General features: G+C 41.9%; 1 protein-coding gene and 2 long non-coding RNA genes across 18 annotated transcripts in view; 2 read left to right on the top strand and 1 right to left on the bottom strand.

The window, feature by feature from the left end:
- Positions 1-21,841, top strand: part of LOC310764873 — a 47,336-nt gene that overhangs the window by 20,637 nt on the left and 4,858 nt on the right. The gene's annotated exons all lie outside the window — the stretch shown is intronic.
- EPB41L1 (erythrocyte membrane protein band 4.1 like 1) overlaps positions 754-21,841 on the bottom strand; it is a 170,711-nt gene continuing 149,623 nt past the window's right edge. For 5 of the 16 annotated variants that reach the window (XM_083618287.1, XM_083618298.1, XM_083618295.1 and 2 more), the window contains 12 exons: positions 19,957-20,148; positions 18,777-18,875; positions 12,858-15,662; positions 12,142-12,249; positions 10,550-10,936; positions 9,363-9,446; positions 8,650-8,730; positions 8,284-8,337; positions 6,648-6,743; positions 6,288-6,368; positions 4,760-4,876; positions 3,093-3,950 (listed from right to left, as the gene is read on the bottom strand). In XM_083618287.1, the coding sequence (XP_083474413.1) occupies positions 3,942-3,950; positions 4,760-4,876; positions 6,288-6,368; positions 6,648-6,743; positions 8,284-8,337; positions 8,650-8,730; positions 9,363-9,446; positions 10,550-10,936; positions 12,142-12,249; positions 12,858-15,662; positions 18,777-18,875; positions 19,957-20,148 (4,113 nt within the window). In that variant the 3' untranslated portion in view covers positions 3,093-3,941. Of the gene's footprint in view, positions 3,951-4,759; positions 4,877-6,287; positions 6,369-6,647; positions 6,744-8,283; positions 8,338-8,649; positions 8,731-9,362; positions 9,447-10,549; positions 10,937-12,141; positions 12,250-12,857; positions 15,663-18,776; positions 18,876-19,956; positions 20,149-21,841 lie in introns of all 16 variants that reach the window. The other 11 variants (XM_083618302.1, XM_083618290.1, XM_083618288.1 and 8 more) reach the window with 7 other exon arrangements.
- Positions 3,856-6,059, top strand: LOC310764813. The gene is made up of 2 exons (XR_014549214.1): positions 3,856-3,994; positions 4,734-6,059. It is a non-coding gene; the product is annotated as an uncharacterized lncRNA (long non-coding RNA).

The following is a 21,841-nucleotide window of genomic DNA, read 5'->3' on the forward strand; positions in this document are numbered from 1 at the left end:
GGGAACATGTAACCTTTTAGATTTTGCTAAATTACAAGCCCCATCATCCCTGACCAACAGATCCCCCACCCATGCTTTAAAAAAAAATAGACCACCTCTGCCAGCCTGAAATTGGCATTTGCTGTACAGGCATGTGTTATTTGAAGAGTGAAGTCAGGATCAATATACAGGGTGAAACAACCCCTCGCGCGCACCCCCCCCCATACTGTCTCGTTTTTATGTAGCTATGTATGCACCCTAGATTTTGTTGTTGTTTTCAGATGCAGGCCTGATGAAATAGTTCATACTGAAAAGCCCATACAATACATACAGCATAACCTTCCCACCACAGAGATCTTTAAAAAAAATGTAATAATTGGAATGGCAGGAAAACTGGAATAACGTATCCCTTAGAAATACGACAGACAAATGGGAATAATAGCAGCAGAATTGAGCATGAGCAACTGAGGACAAAGAATAGGCATGGGGAAGAGGTGAGCTCAGAAATGGGAGCTGGAAAGCTGGAGACTTAGTGCAAGAGTGCAGACATATAGGGCAAGACTATCTTACGGTGTCCTCACAATCTGGTGCTCTGTCGTCCAAGCAGCTCTTCCCATTTAAGTCTGCACCTTTCTGAAGAATGTCCGAACCATCTCTCAAAATCACTGGAATGATCGTTCGTGCCAGAACCTAGGGATCTGAATTCCCAAGCTAACCCCCTTGAATCTCTCCACTGCCCTTCTACTTAGGAGTAAAGTGCAAGCCACAAAGTGGTTGAGCATCAAACACATTTATTTCACTTTTATTGAATACAAGAACAGTGAGCACACACGCATACACCACCAAGCACTGAAAGAGGATATGATTGAAAGGGGTGGGGTGGGGTGGACAAAAAGAGGAATGGGGTGCAAGATGACCAGAGGAATTAGTGAGGAAGGAATGACAGAGTGTTGCAGTTGGTTGGTAAAGTGCTTCTCAAATTAAAAAGAAAGAAAGAATATAATTAGTAATATTATTCATGCAATTGCAGGGCAGTTTCGGAATCAACTTAAGGGATTTGGCGCAAACAATCGGTTTCGTCTCCCACATTTGGAAATGCCCAAAGAAAAGAAAAAAGAGTGGTCAGCTGCGTCTGATGGAAGCAGTAGTGAAGATTAAGGTAAGAGGAGCCATAACTTTAAAAATTATGCATGGCTTCAACACTACCACAGATAATAAATATTATATATATTTATATATATTTATATAGATGTCTATATATAAGCCACATCCTGCTATTTTTTTGTTAATGGCTACCCATCGGACAAGCTGCGGGAAGAATCTGAAGGAACAAGTCTATTTTAGCTTTCCTCTGATTGCCCAGTTGGATTTTGATCTTGAGCATGTTGGGCTTGATGCTGTTTACCTCCACAGATTTGAGTGGCTGACTCACTTATCCCAATGTATACCAGTGTAAGTGGGATTGTGCTTTCCATCTAGCTACTCAACAGTGACTTTTGAGCTGATGTTATTTTCTTTTTTTGAAAGTGAAAATCAAAATGCAACGTTTGAGAAGGGAGGGTTACCTCTACCCCCAAATTCCCTGTAACAATGTCACCAAGATCCCCCTGTGTCTTGGTTATTTTTAAAATTAAGAGCACAAGCTTTTTTGTGTTCTGTTAAGATCAGTTTAGAGTTCTATGTATTTCACATCCATATATGCTATTTCTTTGCTTTTCGGTTCTGGGGTATTACATGATCCCTGTCAGCAACAGGAAGTGAACAAATTAATAACAGTCCTGAAATAAAACTCAGGGAGAGAAGCATATAGTTGGATACAGAAGTGGCAATGACTTCTACATCAAAGAAAGAAGTCCGTTTATGTTCTCAGTGCTTTACGTAGGACATGTCTGCATGCCAGAAGCAGATCCAGTTTTAGGGAACTGTAAAGACCAACGACCCAATACTTTCTATTGTAGCAGTTTACTGTATGGGAAACATCCACTTGACTATATTCAAGGAGGCCCTTTTACCCTAAGATCTCTAGATCCCAATCACAGACACTAGTTAAATGTCCTTCTCCAGCTATCATGTGTGTTGAGGGGGGAAGATGTAAAAAGGCAAGCATGGTGCAATATCTGTTGGTCTTTCTCTAAAGTCTGGAGCCACCGGCTGCTTCACTTGGAAACTGGTTCATTTTGGTTTGTCCCCCTTAACATTATGCATCTGCTGTCTCCCCCCCCCCCCAAACAGTGGATGAAGGCAATTTGTGGAAAGCAGTGATGGAAACCTTCCAAGTACCAGGTTCCATTTGTAGCAGAGCAAGCTACATTTGATGCCTTCCTCATCCACGAGCAGCGCCTGCCCTTATGTTGTGCACTGGTTGTCCCCTTACTGTAACTGAATGGATGTACTTTCAAAGAGCCAGTGCTTCACTTGTCCTCTGGTTCTAGGTTGACAGTGCTTAGAAGGAAGCCATGATGTTTCACACTGGTTCCCCACCTGCCGGATACTCTCTGCAGAAGCAGCAAGCAGGATGGGGATGCCTCCTTGTTTGACCTGGACACTCCCTTTGGAGGGCTATCAAGAGCCATTGCAGATATGATGCTAAAAAGGGAGTCCTGTGGCCAGTAGGTCTGGAGGAACCACTTTATAGTTTTGAAAAACTGACACACAAGGCATCTTTGCTACAGGTAAATATTTAGGTCCGAGAGATCAAAGCCTACTAGATACTGAAAGGCTGTGAATGAAGCAACCTGACCTCATGTCCCCAAGGTGACCTCAGTCTTCTGGGCCCAGGGGAGGAGGGAGACCTTGGCACGCTTAAGTGACTAACTAAGCTGCAGTAACACTGATCCATTCTGTCTTCCTCGACTCCCTCCCCAGGTTGCTGAATGGTGCCTTATCACCAACCAACCAATTACAAACACTACTGTGTCACTATGTCAGTCCCTTTAGCAAGAGCACAGAGCAGGTGAGTGACAGACAAATATGGCCAGCAGAGATCATTAGTGTTTGTTTTCTTCCTACTCTGTTTTCATGGGATATTGGCATGATCTAAGAGTCTTATAAATACATCAACCACGGTCAATCAAATAATTATAATGTAAAAATGGCATTGTCATATTTATCAGCACTGTTTAATTTGTTTTAATATCGTTCCCACCCTCCCCAGTTATATATAATATACATAACTTAAAAGCACATCCATATGAAACCTCTACAGGCTGCATTTTGATCAAATATAGAAATCATATACATATTTTGATTTGTTTTAAGTGAAATCCAGTCTTAATGATCTTCAGAAGAACAAAGAACCGGATGTGGGGGGACGAAAGGTTGAGAAAGGAAGGGCAGTTTGGGGAAATAACAGAACCAAAGATGAAGCAACAGAAGTGGCATGGAAGTGGAGAAGAGAGGGTGATCACCACACATCCCAAATCAGAAAATAATTAAACAAGAATTATACAAGTGAATGGTTTTTGATTCATTCCTATGCAGGGAATAATTTTGTATTTCTGCTTGTTTTGCTTGTTGATTTCTTGCTTTGTTGCAAAGCATTCTTGCTTTTCCATTCAGTGTGCAACAAATGAGTTATGTATCCTTTAAATGTAACATGCAGAATGGTGGTTTATTGTATTGTTAATAATAATATTATTACCATCGTGACTTTTTTTTTCTTTCTTTTAGATCAGTCCAGTCAATTCTTCAATTTATTTGAAGAGGTGGTTGGTTTTTGTTTGTTGCTGATGTTGCTGTCTGTAATTCATCTCCAGCATATAGCAGCAGTGCAAGGATGCATTTTGTTTCCTGTATATATAATATATAATATATTTGCTATTCCTTTTTTATTTTTATTTTTTGTCTCTCAACATTATTCTTGCAGCCAGGACGTTCTATGTCTCATTGAGGAATCCAGCATAAAGGCCCCTTCTTTTTCTCCAAAGTTAAAATAGAGATGCCAACTTTTAGAAACACGAAGGTCAAGATTCCTGCACCCGAATGAAAGGAAGGAGGAAGCAATAGTAAGCACAATGTAAGCATTTTATCAAGACAATAAGCAAGACTGCCTCTAGCAGTTTGGTTTTCTGGGACACCTTTTGCAATAATGATGCAATGGGGTGCTGTCATTTTGGAACCTGTTGTAGAGAGGTTAAATCTAGGGCACTGAATTTTCAGACTTCCCACCTGCAAGAAAACTCTTTGCATGTAAATTCACGCACATCAGCTGTGGAATTTCTGCATGTTGCAGAGGATTCTAGAGTATGTTCTGGGGTGTATCCTCAGTCAGCACAGACTTTCAGCTGGGCCTAGCTGTTGCGCTGTGTGACGTGCTATAAAGGGCCCGACATTTTTCTGCAGCTGCACATCACAGAGAAAGAGCAATAATGATGAGCAAACTGTATTTGGGAAGCTTGGTTCTGGGAGCTAACTTCCCAAGGAGGCACCTCTTCTAACCATTCAAGGAACTTCAGGGTTCCCACTGAAAATTACTGGTCATCCAGTTGCAAAGGTTTGCCTTTTAGTAACAAAGCTAAATAAAAGAAAGCTGTACGCTGCAAGCTCACCACTTTGCCATGGCCATGATAACCATCTAGCCAAGCACATATTGGTGTAGCTGAAGTTTGGAGGGCTGATGTCTTTTGAGGGGAGGCACTGTTTCTCAGTAGAGGCCTGCCTGTTTTGACAACTACAACATACCCACTTTGTGGATCATTCTTTTATTCTCCTATGTTGCCTGGCCTCTATAGTCAGCTAGATGTTACATCTTATAGGGCCGACTTCCCACATCTTTTCATACCTGAGGCTTCTTGTCCCTTTCCTCTGGAGATGGTTCTGTTTCTCTATATACTACGGCTTTGGTTACCAGCATGTCAGGATGCTGCAGTTTTGCCTCCTTGATTGCCAAAGCCAAAGCCTATGGAAACAAAACGCTGAATGTTAAATGGCGGCTCACGTGACTTGCTGTAAGGAGGTAGCAACTGAAGATCACGTGGAAACGAGAAAAAAGAATGTTACTGAGGATGCATAGAACTCTATTCATGGATCAAGAAAACTTAACATTCTTGTTGCAGATTTTCCATTCAAACCTGTGGCTTGGATCTTTGGAACCATAAATGAAAATAAGTTTCTAGGAGGTGGCTTTAGCGTTCCCTCCTCTCCCCCTGTATTCCCTGCAGAGGGCTGCGGGGAGACTCTCTTGAGTAGCTTAGGATGGATGCTGGTGGAGGAAGGGGTCATCAGCCAAAATTCAGCAGAGGAATTGCACATACACTTAACTTCACTGGTGCCCAAATGTGGACCATTATTTCCTCCTCTGGAAGCCCAAAGCCCCGTTTCATGATTTTCAAAAGAGGCATCACAGAGAGGAAGGAGTGGGCAATCACCTGCCTTCCGTTCACAGTTTGGAGGAAAACTATGTCCTTAAGAAAATTCATCTGGAGTTGTAGCCCTCTGTTATTGTATGTTGCAATCCCAGCTTACCTCTAGTGTATTGCAGTATGACTGGACTGAAATTGCAGTTGCACCCCCTGACCTACACTTACAGATTTGCTTCCCTTGTAACTATACAGTTATTACTCTAAATGGACAACATGTTACAGAACAGTGCTGCAGGAGTTAAAAAAGTTGCATCAATTGAAATTTCCTCTTTTATGCGGCTACCAAAAGTACAGAAGTTCTAGTGTAGGCTGGAGCATCCCTGTTCTAATATGAAATATTGCAATTGTTTTATCTTCTCTTGCCGGATATTATGATATATGTGATTTTGGTGCTTTTTTGTTATTTTTCTTTTGTTTCCACCTCTTCTTATAATTTACAAATTTTGATTAAATATAATTAAAAGTAATAATAATATGAAACTTTAGAAGAGTGTATTTGATTATTATTCTTACTACTACATCTTCCAGAGGCTTATGGTGGCACTCATTTCAATTTATCCTGGCTTTTTAGTTGTTGCTGTTTTATAATTATTTACTATGAAGGAAGCCTACAATGGTTTTACTTAGCTTATTGTTGATTTTATTTAGTTCACAATTAGGTTTTAATACAATCAAGTGGTATTTAAATGCTAGTAGGTAAATAAAAGGCATACCTCTGGATTTCTTTTGTGTTATTGTGACAGTAAGTCTACCTGTCACAGGGTGATCAGTACTGCGATTTGCTATATACCAGTAAAAATACGTGAGACTCTTATTTCTACCACTAGCTTTCTATGTATAGGGAAGGATGGATCTGGGGATTCTGGCCTCCTTAAGCTTTCCATCCTTGTATTTATGGAAAGCTTATTTCTAACATTACTGACAGCCTCATTCAGATTTCCTTCACACCTGGTCTTGGTCCACATCTTCATCTCCTGTTATGATGATTCGCTTTTCTATTCTGGTTTCAGAAAATCCTCCTTTCACAGTCTGAAATAAGGAAAACAACACATTGAGTGTTTATACAGCACTTCCAATATTTAAAATGTTTTGTAAGTTACCTTTTCTCTCACTCAGCCACTGCAATTCTATGAAGGCTATCGCATTATTTCCTATTTTATAGATACAGAGTTGGGAATAAGAAATAATAATGTCTTCTAATGTCTTCTTGAATAGCTTCCACATGGCTCTTAATTTTGCAGTGTCTCAAGTTGAGTGGTCTTACTTGGCACACATGCTAGTATTCTGGTACTCCTGCTCCAGTCTTACCTTGGTAACATGAGTGGTTGTGGAGGTGGAGAGGGTTTCTGCTGTGGCACCAAAAAGACTGGAGAAGGCTTCTTTCCCAACAGCACTGCTGGTGATCTGCAAAAACATGCAAAGCACCATCCACATCAGCAGACTTCCAGTTTTATTAAACATGCATACTGGGGCAAAAGTTTATCATGTAAAAGTGTCTGGGCTCTGATTTTCTATTTGGGGGGGGGAGTGGTGGGATCTGTTTGTTATTAAGGAAGGTCATAGTTCAGTGAGAGAAGATGTTTTGTGCATAGAAAGTCTCAGGTTCACTCTTGGGCATCCCAATTGAAAAGTTGTCTTTGCAAACCACTATACCAGTCAAAATCACACAGTACTACTGGGTGCTAAATAAGCCGCTATGACATTGTATACGGCAACCCTGATATCTTCATTGTATTCTAGTATTGCATTCATTTGGTCGTTGCTTATTTAAATAAATCAGCTAACTGTTGTCTACTAGTACCTATTTTGTTAACAGTGCAATCTTATGCATGCGTCCTTAGAAGAAAGTCCCATTGTGTTCAGTGGGGTTCACACTCAGGTTAAGTGTATACAGGACTGCAGCCTGAAACAATAATACCAAGCTAGACACAGTCAGAATTCAGATACATCGAGTAGACTATCTGAAGAACATCTCAGCAGCATTCTAACAGGCTCACAAGGACAGCCTCTAGCAGATATTTCCAGGTAAAGTGGAATTGCAACAGAGAAAGCTCTGTGTTATCTCCTAACAGATTTTAACACTTGAAAATAAAAGGGGCCCACAGCAGGCCTTAATGAGTAGGAAACTCACTATAATTTACTTGTACAACTACAGAAGTATCAGATAACCTTTACATATTGTGTTGGCTTTCTACTTCATCATTGTTTTCTGAAAAAGGAAGTAAAGCACGGAAGGAACCATACTAATAAAACCCAACCCCTAAACTTTCTGACTGACAGGATATTCACTCACAAGTGTCACAGGAGGATCAGAGCACCTATCAGCACTGTCAGACACATGCCACTATATTCTCAGATGAGTAGCTGCTAAGAAACAAGTGCATGAATCAGATTATAAGGGCAGAGAGACAGAAGTTTGCTTGCTTGCAGTCACTGTGTGTGTCTCTGGAGGTTGATGGCTGCCAAGAATGATAGAATAGTGGGTTTATTGGTCTGCCAGTAGTAAATATGTGTTTCATATGTGTTTTAATCATTTTGTGCAGTAGCAACTCACAGTTCACAGTCTCACAGTTCACCTCAGTGGGCTTACATTAGGCACACTGAAGATGGTGTATTATTCCTATTGCTTCTGTTTTTCAAAATCGCCCTGAACCTTGTTCTTCCGCTACTGATGCTAGAAAGAAGATGGGAGGGGTAGCCTTAAGAAATAGTAGATATGTGTGTATGGTTATGCAGGATTTGGAGGTCATTATATGGCTACAGGAGGGATGGGGAATGTGTTCTGGACTAAAACATCAATTGTCTCTGACCAGTAAGCATGCTGGCTGGGGCAGATGGAAGCTGGAATCAAAGAACATCTGTAGAGCTACAGATTTGGCACCACTGGTCTACTGCGCTCTAACATAGCTATACCTCAAAGGCCCAGGAATGTAAAATCACTCACTGGAGAGATGGAGCGAAGTTCTGTTGTTCCCTTCCCAGCCTTGGTGCTGTGATCCTGAAAAACACAAGGTGGGTATGGATATAACTAAAGAGAGAAGTGAGGTGTCCTGATCGCACAGATCCCCCTACACACAAACAAAAGTTTGCACATTGGGGTTTCTTTACGACCTTGGGCCACATGCAGTTGTTGGAAGCAGACAACATGACACTGAGGGCATGACTAAAGCTGCACCTCACTCTGGAGTCAACACAATTATGCCCTACACACAAGCAATGTGTGAAATAAGGCTTACGTTGTTGCCAGATGTGGTTTTGAGGGGTGCAATAGAACCTTCAACCCCAGATGTTCCCAGTAAGGGGTACTTACTGAGGTTGTTGATATGGTTTCTGTGCTGACAATGTGGGAAGTGGTTATTGTCTCCTTTCCGCCTGTGGTGGTACCATCAACCTAAACATGAAAAGGGAAATACCGTAAGTCAATAAAGTTTACAGGCTAAGCACAAGCGGCAGTCTCTAAGAAGATTAAAAAGAAAACACTTGCCCTAATTCACATGCCAATGAAGAGCTTTAGTGAAATTCTTCACCCAGTTAAAGTAAAATACATGAATTTACATCTGTCTAGACCAGGCATAGGCAACCTCAGCCCTCCAGATGTTTTGGGACTACAATTCCCATCATCCCTGACCACTAGTCCTGTTAGCTAGGGATCATGGGAGTTGTAGTGCCAAAACATCTGGCGGGCTGAGGTTGCCTATGCCTGTTCTAGACTCATCCCACCTACTTGGACTAATAACTTGGGTATTACTGCACTGGAAGTATCAGAAAAGATGGCACTCTTCTGAAAATGCAGGCATGCTATAGGCATATAAATGAACCATTCTCGTTTGATAACCTTCCAGTGCAACTCATCTGAACAGCACAGCAACCCTTACATTTAAACAAATGCAGTGCAGATGTGATCTTCATATGATGTGTTGCCACTAGAGATATGCAGTGGGCCCATGTTTCATGTGCTTTGACCAAGGTGCTGTGCTGCAAGATAAACAACTGCAATAAAACAAAATAAAATATAAATGTTACCTGCGTAATTTCTGTTGCAGTGATTCTATGCTGCATAGAGGTTTCCGATTCTGCTTTTTTCACAGTTTCCGTTTTCATGGAGGACTACCAAAGGAACAAAAGAATTTAGTAACAATCCAACCTGCATTTAACTGAACAAAATTGCTGGTTTGTGCACAATTCTCTCACTCCACCTTTGCAGGCTGTCATTGCTGAAGTTATTTTAATTGCACAGAACTTGTTCAGCTTGAGTTCAAGCGTTCTTCTATCGCAAAGAGCAAGTGCAGTTTTCAAACAGCAGAGAGAACTGACTGAAAATATGAAACTCAAGGACATTGTAGAGGACTCCGGTAAAGGTAAGAGAATGGAATTAAAATTCAAACTGGTGAAGTAAGATGATAACTGCAGTAGCTTACAGTAAAAGGGGTGGGGAGATGAATTTAGAACTTTGCATTTTAATAGAAATCCCTGCAGATCAAACAAACAATTCCATTGGAAGGAGTAGATGCACATAAATACAGACTGTCTATGCAATGCTTGCTCTTGCAAATATAGGACATTTGGTGAAGCAAATTTATAGGACATTTGGCTTAACTGTCTATTCCCACAGACAGTATTGCTTTCCCCAGCTTTTGCTCTGTTTTGTTTTCACTTCTATTTTTTTCAATCAGTCTGGAGACAGTTACTTTAACTATTCTTGCTATAACCATTTTCCCACTGCACCGAATCTGACTTAAACAGAAGTAGAATAAACTATAGTTATTTACCTCAGCTACCTTCCTACAAACTATTCATCTCATCAATATTCACATCATTATACATAAATTAAATGTCTTCAATACAAATGTTATTTGTTGATTCATGCAACATAGAAACTTGCTATGGTGGAAGAGCCAGGCAAATACAGTGGGGGTTAAAGGTATGATGGTAACTTCACGGGTTAGGCGATACAAAAGGACACACTTAACAAAACACACATGCACTTGGGTGTCAAAGACATGCAAACATGACAGCAACATTCATGAAGGTAGATAAAATATTCTAGTTTTTTAAAAAACAAAAACAAAAAGACGCTGTTTGGAAATAGACGTGCTTCTCCAAACAGGTGTGAGACAGACAGTCCGTTGAGCAATGCAAATGCCAAAAACAGACAACACTGCAAATGAGGACACTAAGATACAGCCGTGCACCGTGGCTTCCTTTTGTACCTCTTCTGGGATTACTTGGGGAACCTTCTCCCCTTCCTTGGCAACATCTTCCTGCACGGGAGCTGGCTTGTCCGATTCCTCAGAAGAAATCACGCCCTCTGCTTCTCCCTCGCTCTTTTCCTTGTCAAGCTCAGGCAAACTCCGGGAGAAGTCTTCGAAGGCGGCGCTGTGGTAGTCGCCAATGACTGTGAAGTCCACCTCAGCCTCAAGGCTGGAAGTTGAGCTGACCGTGATGCTTGAGCACTTGCGCTCGATGGCCAGGTGGTTGTCTTTAAGGAAGACAGAGTCTCTCTCCTGGTCTTGCTCCTCGTCCCCAGTGTCACTTTCGGGGGCCCTGTGCCGAGGTGGCTTAGATTTCTCCTCTGTGCCCTCCCTCAATCCCGCTCTCTGAATGAGACAAAAGGGAGGAAAGAAGCTATGGCTGTAAGTGCCGAATGACAGGTTACAGCCATCAGGACCCGTTGGTTTGGGGTGGAGGGGGAGAGAGGAAGCATCATCAAAAGGGTATCAAGCACATCCCAAGCATGATAACCAAAACTACTCACAGCAAAAACTTTGCAGGGAGAAGGGAAAAGGGTTTCTGATTTTACCTGCAAAACTGCAAGGAGGAAATAAAACAATGACCTTGGAAATATTAATCCCAAATAGATGAGTGGCACTTGTGGCAAAAGCAGGTGTGTGCAAATAGAGGATATGTTGTTAAGACATTAATAAAGAAGTTCGGACTCTCACTGACCATTGGGGAAGCAGGAGGACAGAAAAGTGGAGGCAGAGAGTAGAAAAGTTTGGGTGTGGGGGAAAAAGACAAAAGGTTAAGGCAAATCGGCTGCACATATTGCAGGAGAAGCAAGAACATTTGTCAATTTCACTGAGATAAGGTCATTTGTTATTTTCTGCCACTGTATATACCTCACTTCGCTTTGTAAGGCTCCTTTTAAAAAGCGCGCAAGTAACGATTCGGTGGTATCCTGAAATATCACAGTGTTTGTGAAAGGGCGTGTGTTGTGAGAACTCGCATCTCTGGATTGAGTATGCCACCAGAGGAAACCTGTTAAAAGTATGAACTTTTCCAGGGTAGATTTTTAATCAGTGTAATTGACAAGAAAAAAATCAGAACAAAAGGACATCGTTCTCCTAGCTCCCCCAAAAGCTACACATACCTCTCAACTGCATCAATGTGGAAATTCCACCCCCAAACTGGCCTATATTCCTGCACCGTATCGAAACACCTTGTATTATGCATTCACAAAGAATTGCTACTTGTTAGGGATTGAGCCAAAAGTTACGGAGATTCTCCTCATGGCACCAGTGGGGTTTGGACTGTCCCCCAAGAAGTAAATGCTATTCTTTAATTTAGATGCTATGATGTCCTACTTCTTAATGCCTGGTTTTGTCCAGGTTTCTGGTATGTTGAGAGGTATGAGAAAAGATAATTAAAACAAACAGAAGAGGAGCATATATATGTGTGTGTATATATATATATAAAGATATATAGTAGCTCAGTAAGCTGGGGAAGGAGGTGGTGGCACATGGCTCTCTAGGGTGAGGTTTTACACCACAAAAGCAAGCAGTTAGTAAAACATCATTGAGACCTGAGGGGCCACTGGAGGAGCAGCCATTAAACTCTCTTCTTTCGGGGAGGCTTTTACTGATGGGCCTGACAAATCCTTTTCTTCCCAAGCTGGTTCTTGAAATTTGCTCTAGATTAGAGAAAAGGGGTTAGTCTTAAAAGAGCAGAAAGGAACTCAGCTAGTGCCTTGGTTGGAGCAGTGGGAAGCTATTTTTGTCAGCCAGCCACTAGCTTGCCAAAGGCAGGAGGGGAGGAGAGGAGGGGCTCACAAGCCAAGCAAAAGAAGGGATATCAAAATTAAGAGATGCAAGAAGGAAGAAGCTGGAAGCGTGAGAATGTTGCTGCTAGGTGTGTGCATGGAGGTATGGGAGAGATACAAAGCTCTCAGCGTGTCATCCTTTCCCCCCCTGCCACTGCACGATTCCATTCACAAAACTCATTTTGCTTGGATTTGAGTTAGCAGCTGGCACTCTCCAAGTTAGCCAAACCTCCAGGAGTTCTCTCTCTCACGCACATACACACACAGAGAGAACAATCCAAAAGCTGATGAACTGCCTGGGCCAGCAAGTTTGCATTCAGCAACTGAGCCAGGTCACACACACACACAAAGGACAGGGGATGCAAGCAGCGGCTCTCAGTCAACGGCCATGTTTGAAGCCATGGCACATGGTGCATAAAGAAAAGTCACACAACATGCTTTATGAACTTTCCAATGGGACAGTTCATTTGAGAGGTTACCACAGCTTCTGCCAAAGTGATTTCACAGCCAGAATCGGGAGAAGCCAGCTCAACATCCCCTTCTGGTTCTTGCTCTGATCCGACAGAAATATCTTCCTTCCAAGATGAAGACTGGGATGGTTCTCCCTCACTTGTTCCTTGTACAACAGCTAGGTAGTTCACATCCAGGGCTTTGCCATCCAAAGTGCCCGAGGCCAACTCAACATCTGCACAGCTGTTCTCTAAAAATATACCTGTTTGTAGCTCTATCTGCATCCTTGATAGATCCTTTGGTGTCTCATTGCCAGTGCAACTCTCGTACAACCCCTTTGGAGTTGCGTGTTGCTCACCAAAAAGTGGGCTATATACTTCACCTTGTTCAAACATCCAGATTTTAGAAGCTACGGAGACTTCTTGGTCCATCTCATTTCTATACTCAAATAAACCCCCGTGGTTCTCTACAGGTGCTGCTATATCCTGATGTTTTTGAAGTGGAGTAGTTGTATCTGTGCTAAATGCCATGTGATTCAGTGGCTCTAGACCTGGTTTCCCTTCCTTGATAACAGTGTGCAGTTCTTCCCTTTCCTGTGCTACGGCATGATAAGGATGCGGACATTCTTTGCTCCTTTTTGCTGGTTCAATCTTAGGAGAGAGAGTATGGGTGGCCTCAGTTCCATCTTCCAAAGAAGATTTATCCTGGAATATCTCTCTTGATTCTGGAGGTTTAGTATCAGGAGGGCCAACCTGGGATAAAATGTCACCCCTGGATGGCTGTTTCAAGTTGGAGAATTTATCCCCAGTCAGCTCTTCTAAGTCTAGAGTTGCACCCTCTGTTTCTTTGAGATGATCTTTGGCTACCTCTTCCATTTCATAGTGTCCATCCAAAGCTGAGCCTTTCAAGTCTTCGATTTTATCCTTACTCACCCCTTCTGCTTTTACGTGCCTATCCAATTCTTTATCTTTAGCCAACTTATCCAATACATCTCTGTCTAACTCTTCAGCCTCAGAGGGAGCACCCTGAGTTGTCTCTTTCAACTCTGAGAGATTATCCAAAGTTGATGGTTCATCTTTAGTTGACTCTTCAGACAGAGTAGGCTTATCTTTCATCATCTGCTCCACTTCAGTATGGTTGGCATTGGCTGCATCTTCCAGTTCTTGGAGTCTCTGTTTATCTACAACTTCCAATTCATGGTTATCCTCTTTAGCCAACTCTTCCAATTCAGGGTGTTTGTCCTTGGAAGAGATTTCTGATGTGGTGCATTTACTTTGAACTTCAGAGAATTTGTCATGGGGAGGCTGGCTTGAATCAAGGGTTTCATCCTGGGGCAATTCTCCTGGTTTTGCATCCTGTGGTTTACTCTGCTCTTCATCTGAAATTTCTGTAGTACAGGAAAGCTGCTGTAGTGAGAAACCCAGGGTGGATTTCGTAATCTCTATGGCTTCCATTTGAAGGAATATTTGAGAAGTTTCAGTTTCTTCTAATTTATTAATTTCTCTTTGAGTTTCTGAAGTTCTGAATGTCAAACCTACTTTTTCCATGGCAGTATCAACTTCCTTCTTGTCAGAGTCTTCTCCACCTTCTTGGAGAATATTGTGAGTTTCATCTGCTCCCTGTAAAATCTGTGGCATCGATAAATGGAAAACTCTTTGGCTGAATTCTTCTGTAGAATGATGTGCATTGGATTCGCTGTAAACTTTTGTTCCATAATCAGTTGGTTCTACTGAAGTTTTTTTCTCTGGAGTTGATGAATGCTCTTCTTTCTCATAAGCACATGACTCTGCAAGATGTATCTTTTTACCATCCTCTGTAACTTTTTCAGGCAAATCTGATTTTATAATTGGTTTACTGAGCTCCGATTGCCCTCCCCCGTAAGTGGACGACCTGGATTGGAACTCATCATCTTCCTTGATCTCTGTTGCACCGGAAGCTGATGCAAAACTGGGGCTCTTCTCTTTTTCATCTAATGACTCTGTTTGGTTTTCCTGCCTGCCTTCAGATGAGCTGGGCTTTTCTCTGGCAGGTATTGTATTGATCTTATCACCATCTTTTTCATCAGTTTCTTCAGACCCCAAATAGATTATCCTTTCTGCAGCAGAAGATACCATCTTCACCTTAGTTCTAACAGTTTCAGAATCTGAGGTAGTTTTGAACACTTCTTTGTCTGACAGAGTCAAAGTAGTCCTGTGTTCTTGTATTATAGTTCTGCTTTGTTTGTTTGGAGATTCTGAGGCATGTATTTGTTCTTCTTCAACTTGGAAACCTTCAGGTATGGTACTCTTTTCTGTTGGTCCTTCGGGGTGGTGAGCTGGCTGCTCAAGAGTGGTAGAAGCCACCACTGCTGCTTCCATTTTGTCTTTCTGTTCCCCTTTCTCCTCAAGTTTAGTGGAAGCTACCACCACTGCCTCTCTTTGGCCTTTCTGTTCTGCCTCCTCAGGATGAGTGGAGGCTACCATGACTGTCTCCATTTTATCTTTCTGCTCGTCTCTCTCCTCAGCAGACTGTCCATCTGTCTCAGAAGAGTGTTTCCTGCTATCTCTCTCGTACACATCATCATCCCATAACGATTCAAAATCTTCTGGGCTGGCTATCATTTTGGCTTTTTTCCGAATATGTGCTCTGCCTTCTTCGCTTGCTTTCTCTTCTTGCTTTGCTGCTGCTGCTTTGAGTTCCCTCACTGCAGTGGTCACTTTTGTTAAATCCAAATCTGGATGCTTCTCTGAAGGACCCGCATGCGCCTCTTCTTTCTGGGTCTCAACTATTTGTTTTAGTGCTAGCTCTTCCAGCCCAGAAGTTTCTCTTTCTATAAATACCCAATGCTCTGAACCCTGCATTGCAATTGGAGCAAGAAGAGTTAGCATTAAACATTAATTTCCTGAACACCTCATTATTAACATGCAGCAAGAGTCTTGCCAACATCCTTGTAATCACTAAACTGTATTACTACTAAAGAAACAACCTGGTGGTAGATGCCTTTAAGGAGGTGTTTGTTATTAACTGAATGCATGCTGAAATCTCAGAAGCACAGTTCTAAGACTGGTGCTGAGAGCTGGCTTTTAACAGACAGTATTTCTCCCTTCCCATTTGCAAAAGTCTGGTGCCAAAAGTTTATACAAATCATGAGCTACATAGTCAGCTATGTGAGATTCTGACTGTTGGATTGATGATTTGGAAATTCAAGGTCTTGTGATCAAATCAGAATTCTAATGTAAGCTTTAAAACAATATTCAAACATTGATTTAAATTACTGACATGTTAATTATCTGCATACCTAAGCAACAAACTCATGCATAGTGCATAGTTATATTCACATCTAACTAAATCACTTTGTAAGCTGGCAAGTCAAGTTACTGTAATGAGACTTTCTCTTTGGTGCCTAAATTTCCACAGTGAAATTTATCCAGATCTTTCATATCTCAGTATGTCTGTGTGCAAGAATGATAAACATCTTTCATGATGGGAATGGGAGGAATCCCTTTAGCCTATAGTCAAGAGCAAGACTACAGACTGAAGATCTTGTTGCACCCTGTTTTTCTAGGCTCCAGCAGCATCCACAGGTTCTCCGCACTGAGAAAGCAAGTGAAATGGTTGAGACACTTTTGTTCTCTCACATGGTGTTACACTGCTCTGGACAAACTTGAGTAGAGGCAACAATTTTGGTCCAGTGCCCCAGTTATATGAACCCAAGACCAATTCCATTTTTAAAAAGGCAGATCAGAGGGCTAGAACTAGGAAGGCACTGCTAAGAAAGTAAAAGGCAGAAACTGTTACGCAAACTGCTTTAAAAGGCAGTACAGCAAAGTGGGTACATGAGTCTGACCAAACTGCGGGAGGCAGTGGAAGATAGGAGTGCCTGGCGTGCTCTGGTCCATGGGGTCACGAAGAGTCGGACACGACTAAACGACTAAACAACAACAACAGCAAAGTGTAGGAGGCAGGGAAAAGAAAACCTAGTATTTAGTGCATCACGTAGCACAGCAGTACCAAACTACTTAAACACTGTGTATGATGCTGTGTATTAATATGTAGTGATTTGCTTTTTATGTCATGTGTGTTATCCAAGCCCATCACCCATTGAGGGTTCAGTCATCACTGTAGAAGAAAGCAGGAAGACAGAACATGTATTGTGGTTGGAGATGTTACTGGTGATTTCCCCAAAGATTGAAAGAATGCATTGCAACAGAGAGATTTTTCCTGCAGCCTCACAAAGGCTTCAGATCTGGTGGAGGAAGCTGTGATTTGCTCCAGTGCCATGCGCTACATTGTGGTACAGTGCCATGAGTCAGTCTGAGAGGCTAATTACACCACAGTACTCTTCAATACTGGAAGGCAACTATGGAGCAAACAGTCGTGCAGGTCTGAATGTATGCACAGAATGAAGTACCAATCATTTACAGCTGCAGGCTCAAACCTTACTATAGAAAAATTTGTGTTAACTGCACTGATGGGAATAAAAACAAAATGTAACTCTATTTGCCTTGTCCCATTAAATATATCTTCAAGAAAACTCAAATGTAAGAATCCGCAAAACATCATTTCCATTTCTATCATTGCTGAGTCTCCTAATAACTAGTGCTGTGACAAATGTTCGCTCATTTCAACATCGAAGTAGTATTTTCAAAGCAATCAGAAGCATGTCCTAAAAAAAGTCTTAAATGTGCATCTTTTTTTGAAGCTGGCATTGTTTCCTCTATACTTTTTAGGGACATTGCAACTTGGTTAGAGCTTCCTTTTCTTTCCTAGAGTGATCCTAGCAAATCAGAGATTACACCAACACCTTGTGAACTATTAAATTTGCCTATGTGCTTATGTCAAAAGGGAGAAACAAAAATGGATTCAGAGTGAAGGCAATCCTTCCTGGAGTGGTCACGTGGGTGACCCTAACCAATTAGAGATCTTGTAGTGAATCTGATGACATACATTATATGCACAGTGCTTCAGACACTTCATTCATACAATCTACTGTACTCTGCTGTACAAAGGGAAAACTCGCATTCATTGCTCTGCCTGCCTTTGTTTCTCGCCTCACCACTCAGGAAGGTTGCCAAAAAGAAAATGCAGCCCCTTGGGCTGAAGAGGTTTCCCCCCTCTTGGAAACCAACTATTATGCTGCATGGCATCTGCCTTCATTGCCATGCCCTGAGGACAACTAAGCACCCACACTCAAGTTTGATTGTCTCTCCATAATACAGTTTCTCTAACTATCTTCTCTCCCACTGTCCACTAGAAGGCACTTCTCTGTAACTTGGTCCTGGGCCATACTGATACAGTTAAGGCCCAAACTAACTTTCGTAATCTTGAGAGCTATGCCAGAAACCACATTCAGAACTGGCACGAACTGTGCATGCTATCCATCCTAAGATAGGAACTAGCTTTCAGAGTGAATTGGTTTGACAACTATGGTGCCTGTGCGAACAACTATTGGGTTGTTTATTGTTGGTTGTGAAATGCCACAACCATTGCTCAAGTTACAAGCTGTATATGCATGCACCTCCATTAACTGCAAACTGAATACAATATCAATATTACTTTCCACTGCAGCTGATTTTCATAGAGTTATCCTATTCAAGTACCAGCTAGTTCAGACACGCTTTCAACAAACTTTACCCCAATAGTCAGTTGAACAGTCTACATATACCACTGTCAGGACAATATTCAAAATCAACCACATATCTGCCCTTAACACACCAAGAATTACTAGGTTGGATGGAATAACTTTATAACATTTCAAATGAATCCCCAATTTACTGACCATTGCTAAATATGGCTGATCAACTGTAATTAACAGTGTGATCTTATACATGCCTATTCAGAAGCATATCCCACCGAATACAGTAGGTAAGCATGTATAAAAGATTGCAGCCTAAACCTTTCTTACTGCAAATGGAAACAAAAAAGAGAAGCAGATACAGAAAGAGAGAAAAAGGAAGGGTGGTGATAACCTCAGGAGAAGAAACAAGGCTTTTCTGTGTAAAAGACTCCATGATTAAGGCAGCTCCATGCTCAGATGACAGATCCTCTGGAGAATCCTCTTCTGACATCTATTTCAGCAGGGGAAACCCAAGACCCCAAGGCAGAGAAAGAGGCAGAGAAAGAAAGAGAGAGAGAGAAAGAGAAAGAGTGAGAAAGAGAGAAATAAGCAGTAGAAGAAGAGATAATGAGAGACAGAGAGACAGTAAATAAAGTATGGAGAATACACTCCATTCCTAGAGCTTTCACTTTCATCTTCCACTTTTACCTGACAACTTTTCTAGCATAAAAACACCCTATCCTTCAGCTTCCATCATTTCCGTGTCAATGACAATAACAACGACCTAATGAACGCTACTTCTATCTCCTATAACGCCTGAAGACAAAGAGATCCACCTTGCTTCCATCATAAAGGTTTCAGCTCAGTTCCAGACAGATCTTGCTCAATGCACAACCTTTGATCTAGGAATATTCGGCAAACTATGAGCCTAACTAGATGTGATGGGTGCACTCATGGTTGTTTATTCCATGTCTACTACATTCACAGACAGAACAGATGGGGTGTCCAATTTTACTATCAAAAGTGGCATGTGGTAAGAAGAGTTCAGCCTTCCTCCTCCTCATATGCCTTTGCTTCAGACACCTTTGTTCCTAGGCTGCTTTACATTCCTTTTATTGGAGCTGAGTTGTGAGCAAAATTGTTCTGAGCAATGGAGTGTGGAGAAGTAAGTGGGGAAGGACTCAGTTCTCCTCATCTATGCCCCTGTTTTGATGTAGAAGCAAGACCTCCATCCCACCTTATGTGCAAATAGGACAGATGTATAATGACAAATCTGGCTGCCTCCATCAATTTGGTCCTACCGCTTTCAGCCTCCATTTGCTTGTACCTTTGCCCAGAAACCACTGTTTTAAAGTACCAAGAAGCAGAATGTACACCACACTAACACTCAAACCACATAGTGGTGGGTGATCCATGTCCCAACCATAAAGGCTGGAGAGAATTCAAATGCAGTAGATGCCACATAGCCCCTGATCAGACTGATTCTGTTATGCTGTGAGCAGATAAAGTATCAAGTACGAAGCCACACAGAACAGCTGCATAGCACTGATATGCAACAGACAAAACCTTCATAAAATTAGAGCAAAACAAACCTCGTTGGCCTTCTCTGGGGTTCCCCTTGGTGTCTCATCCTCATGTTTGGGCGAGGAAGAGGCAGGCGAGGAAGGCAGCCTCCTATCCCGGTCCCTGTGCACGAGTTTGCTGTTAGGTTCCTTCAGGGTCCTCTTCAACTCATTGATGCTGGCCTGGTGCTTTAGCAAAACATCTTCCGGTTTGTCTAAAAACTTTTGGAGGGAGAGGGGAAGGTAACTACTGAGGTGAGGATTAGAGGAAGGAACATGAGTGGGACGAGTGATCTTTTCCGAGGTGGAAGCTTCACTGAGTTTAGAACCTCAGAGGCTGTATCCTCTGTAAAGTGAAATCTCCACTGCAATGGAGACTTTTAATTTTCATGAAACCACAGCTTAGGATGACAGTTAGGGCTAAAAGACTGGCCCTGCCACTGAACTTAATCAAGCATGGTCCTGTTTTCCTTGAAGAAAAGTCACCCTGGTCAAAGAGATTCCATTTTCCAACCCTTTTTGTGTAAACTTTATGGTAATCTATAGCAGAATTCTCTTTCTTGACTCCCACAGGCCTAGATTTTATTTTATTGGAATGTTAGTCATTCTAGGGTCAACAGCTTAAGGAGCCAAGAGACAGATCTGTTTCTGTCCAGTGTTTCCAATCTTGTATGGTAATTTCCACTCGATATCCTCAGGAACATCAAGTCTACAACTGAAAAAGCTGAAGATTTAAAATCTGAACCAGGAGCCAGATATAGGCTATTTCAAATAGTAAAAAAAGATGAAAACAGGGCTCTAGGTTTGGTATAAAATCAAGTGGGTTCAGGGCCAGAATTATACGACTAAGTCATCCCCTTTTTATAAAGTTTTTACTGTGGTTAAGTGAAGTTCCACCCTGTTGGATTGTGCAAACTGTTTCAAAGAGAGGAAGACCATAAATATGTGTGCCCAACTCAAATAAGAATTTAGGTCCTGTTCCCTACCTGTGATATTCTTCTCTGATGAAAGTCTCCCCTCCCTGTATTTCCAGATTCCACAGAGATGCCACAAAAACCAGTCATCAGCTCTAAGTCCCTTCAAAGCAGAGCAGCATTTCCCAAACTTTTTACAATCAAAGGACATTTTTCTTCAGAAATAAAATTGGAGTCACACTGAAAGTTTTCTGTTCTGTCTTAAGACTAAAAATAACTGGGAGTGCACTTCTTGTGCTTCTGTTTGAGTCACTGTTCTGGGTGTCACTCCCAACTACAAAGAAGCACGCCAAGAACAGTGATTTATATTCAGTGAAATCCTATGCATTTCTACTCAGAAGGAAGCCCTAATGATTTCAGTGGCACTTGCTCCCAGATTAAGTGTGCAAAGAGTTGCAGCTGAAGAGATGCAACTTTTGAGGATGAGTAATTCTGCTGTCTATGAACTAGGAGAGATTGAATGATTAAACCATCTCCAATGCTGAAATTCAGCAGAAGTATTTTGCCTGCAGTGGAGACTGAGCACTTTGGGGCTTTCTATAGGCATCTTTCTGGCCACTGTGAGAACAGGATAGTGGACCAGAAGGTCCTTAGACCTGATCCAGCAGGGCTCATCTTGTGTTTTTAAAAGGCAAGGCAATAATAGCTAGACATGCAATCTCCTTTGTGAGTGGGCAATTAAAAGGACCCTTTAATTGGTATCCTGTGCCAGACTAGCAGTCCTCTTCTGCCATGCTAAAGAACATATTTGGGGAATGACTGCCCCAGAGGCTGAGAAACTAAGAACTGGAAGTGTGAGCATCTCTGAATCAGTTTGCCCCTTGCCCCATTCATGTACCGGTGAGGTTGTAAATAAGGACCATAAAAGGGTTGCAATATGGAGCATGCAGAAGTAATGGATGGTAAAACAACACAAAGGGAACAATAGCCGGCACTGAAGA

This window comes from Podarcis filfolensis, assembly GCF_964270895.1.
Source record: "Podarcis filfolensis genome assembly, chromosome: 6".
NCBI classification, from domain to species: Eukaryota; Metazoa; Chordata; class Lepidosauria; order Squamata; family Lacertidae; genus Podarcis; species Podarcis filfolensis.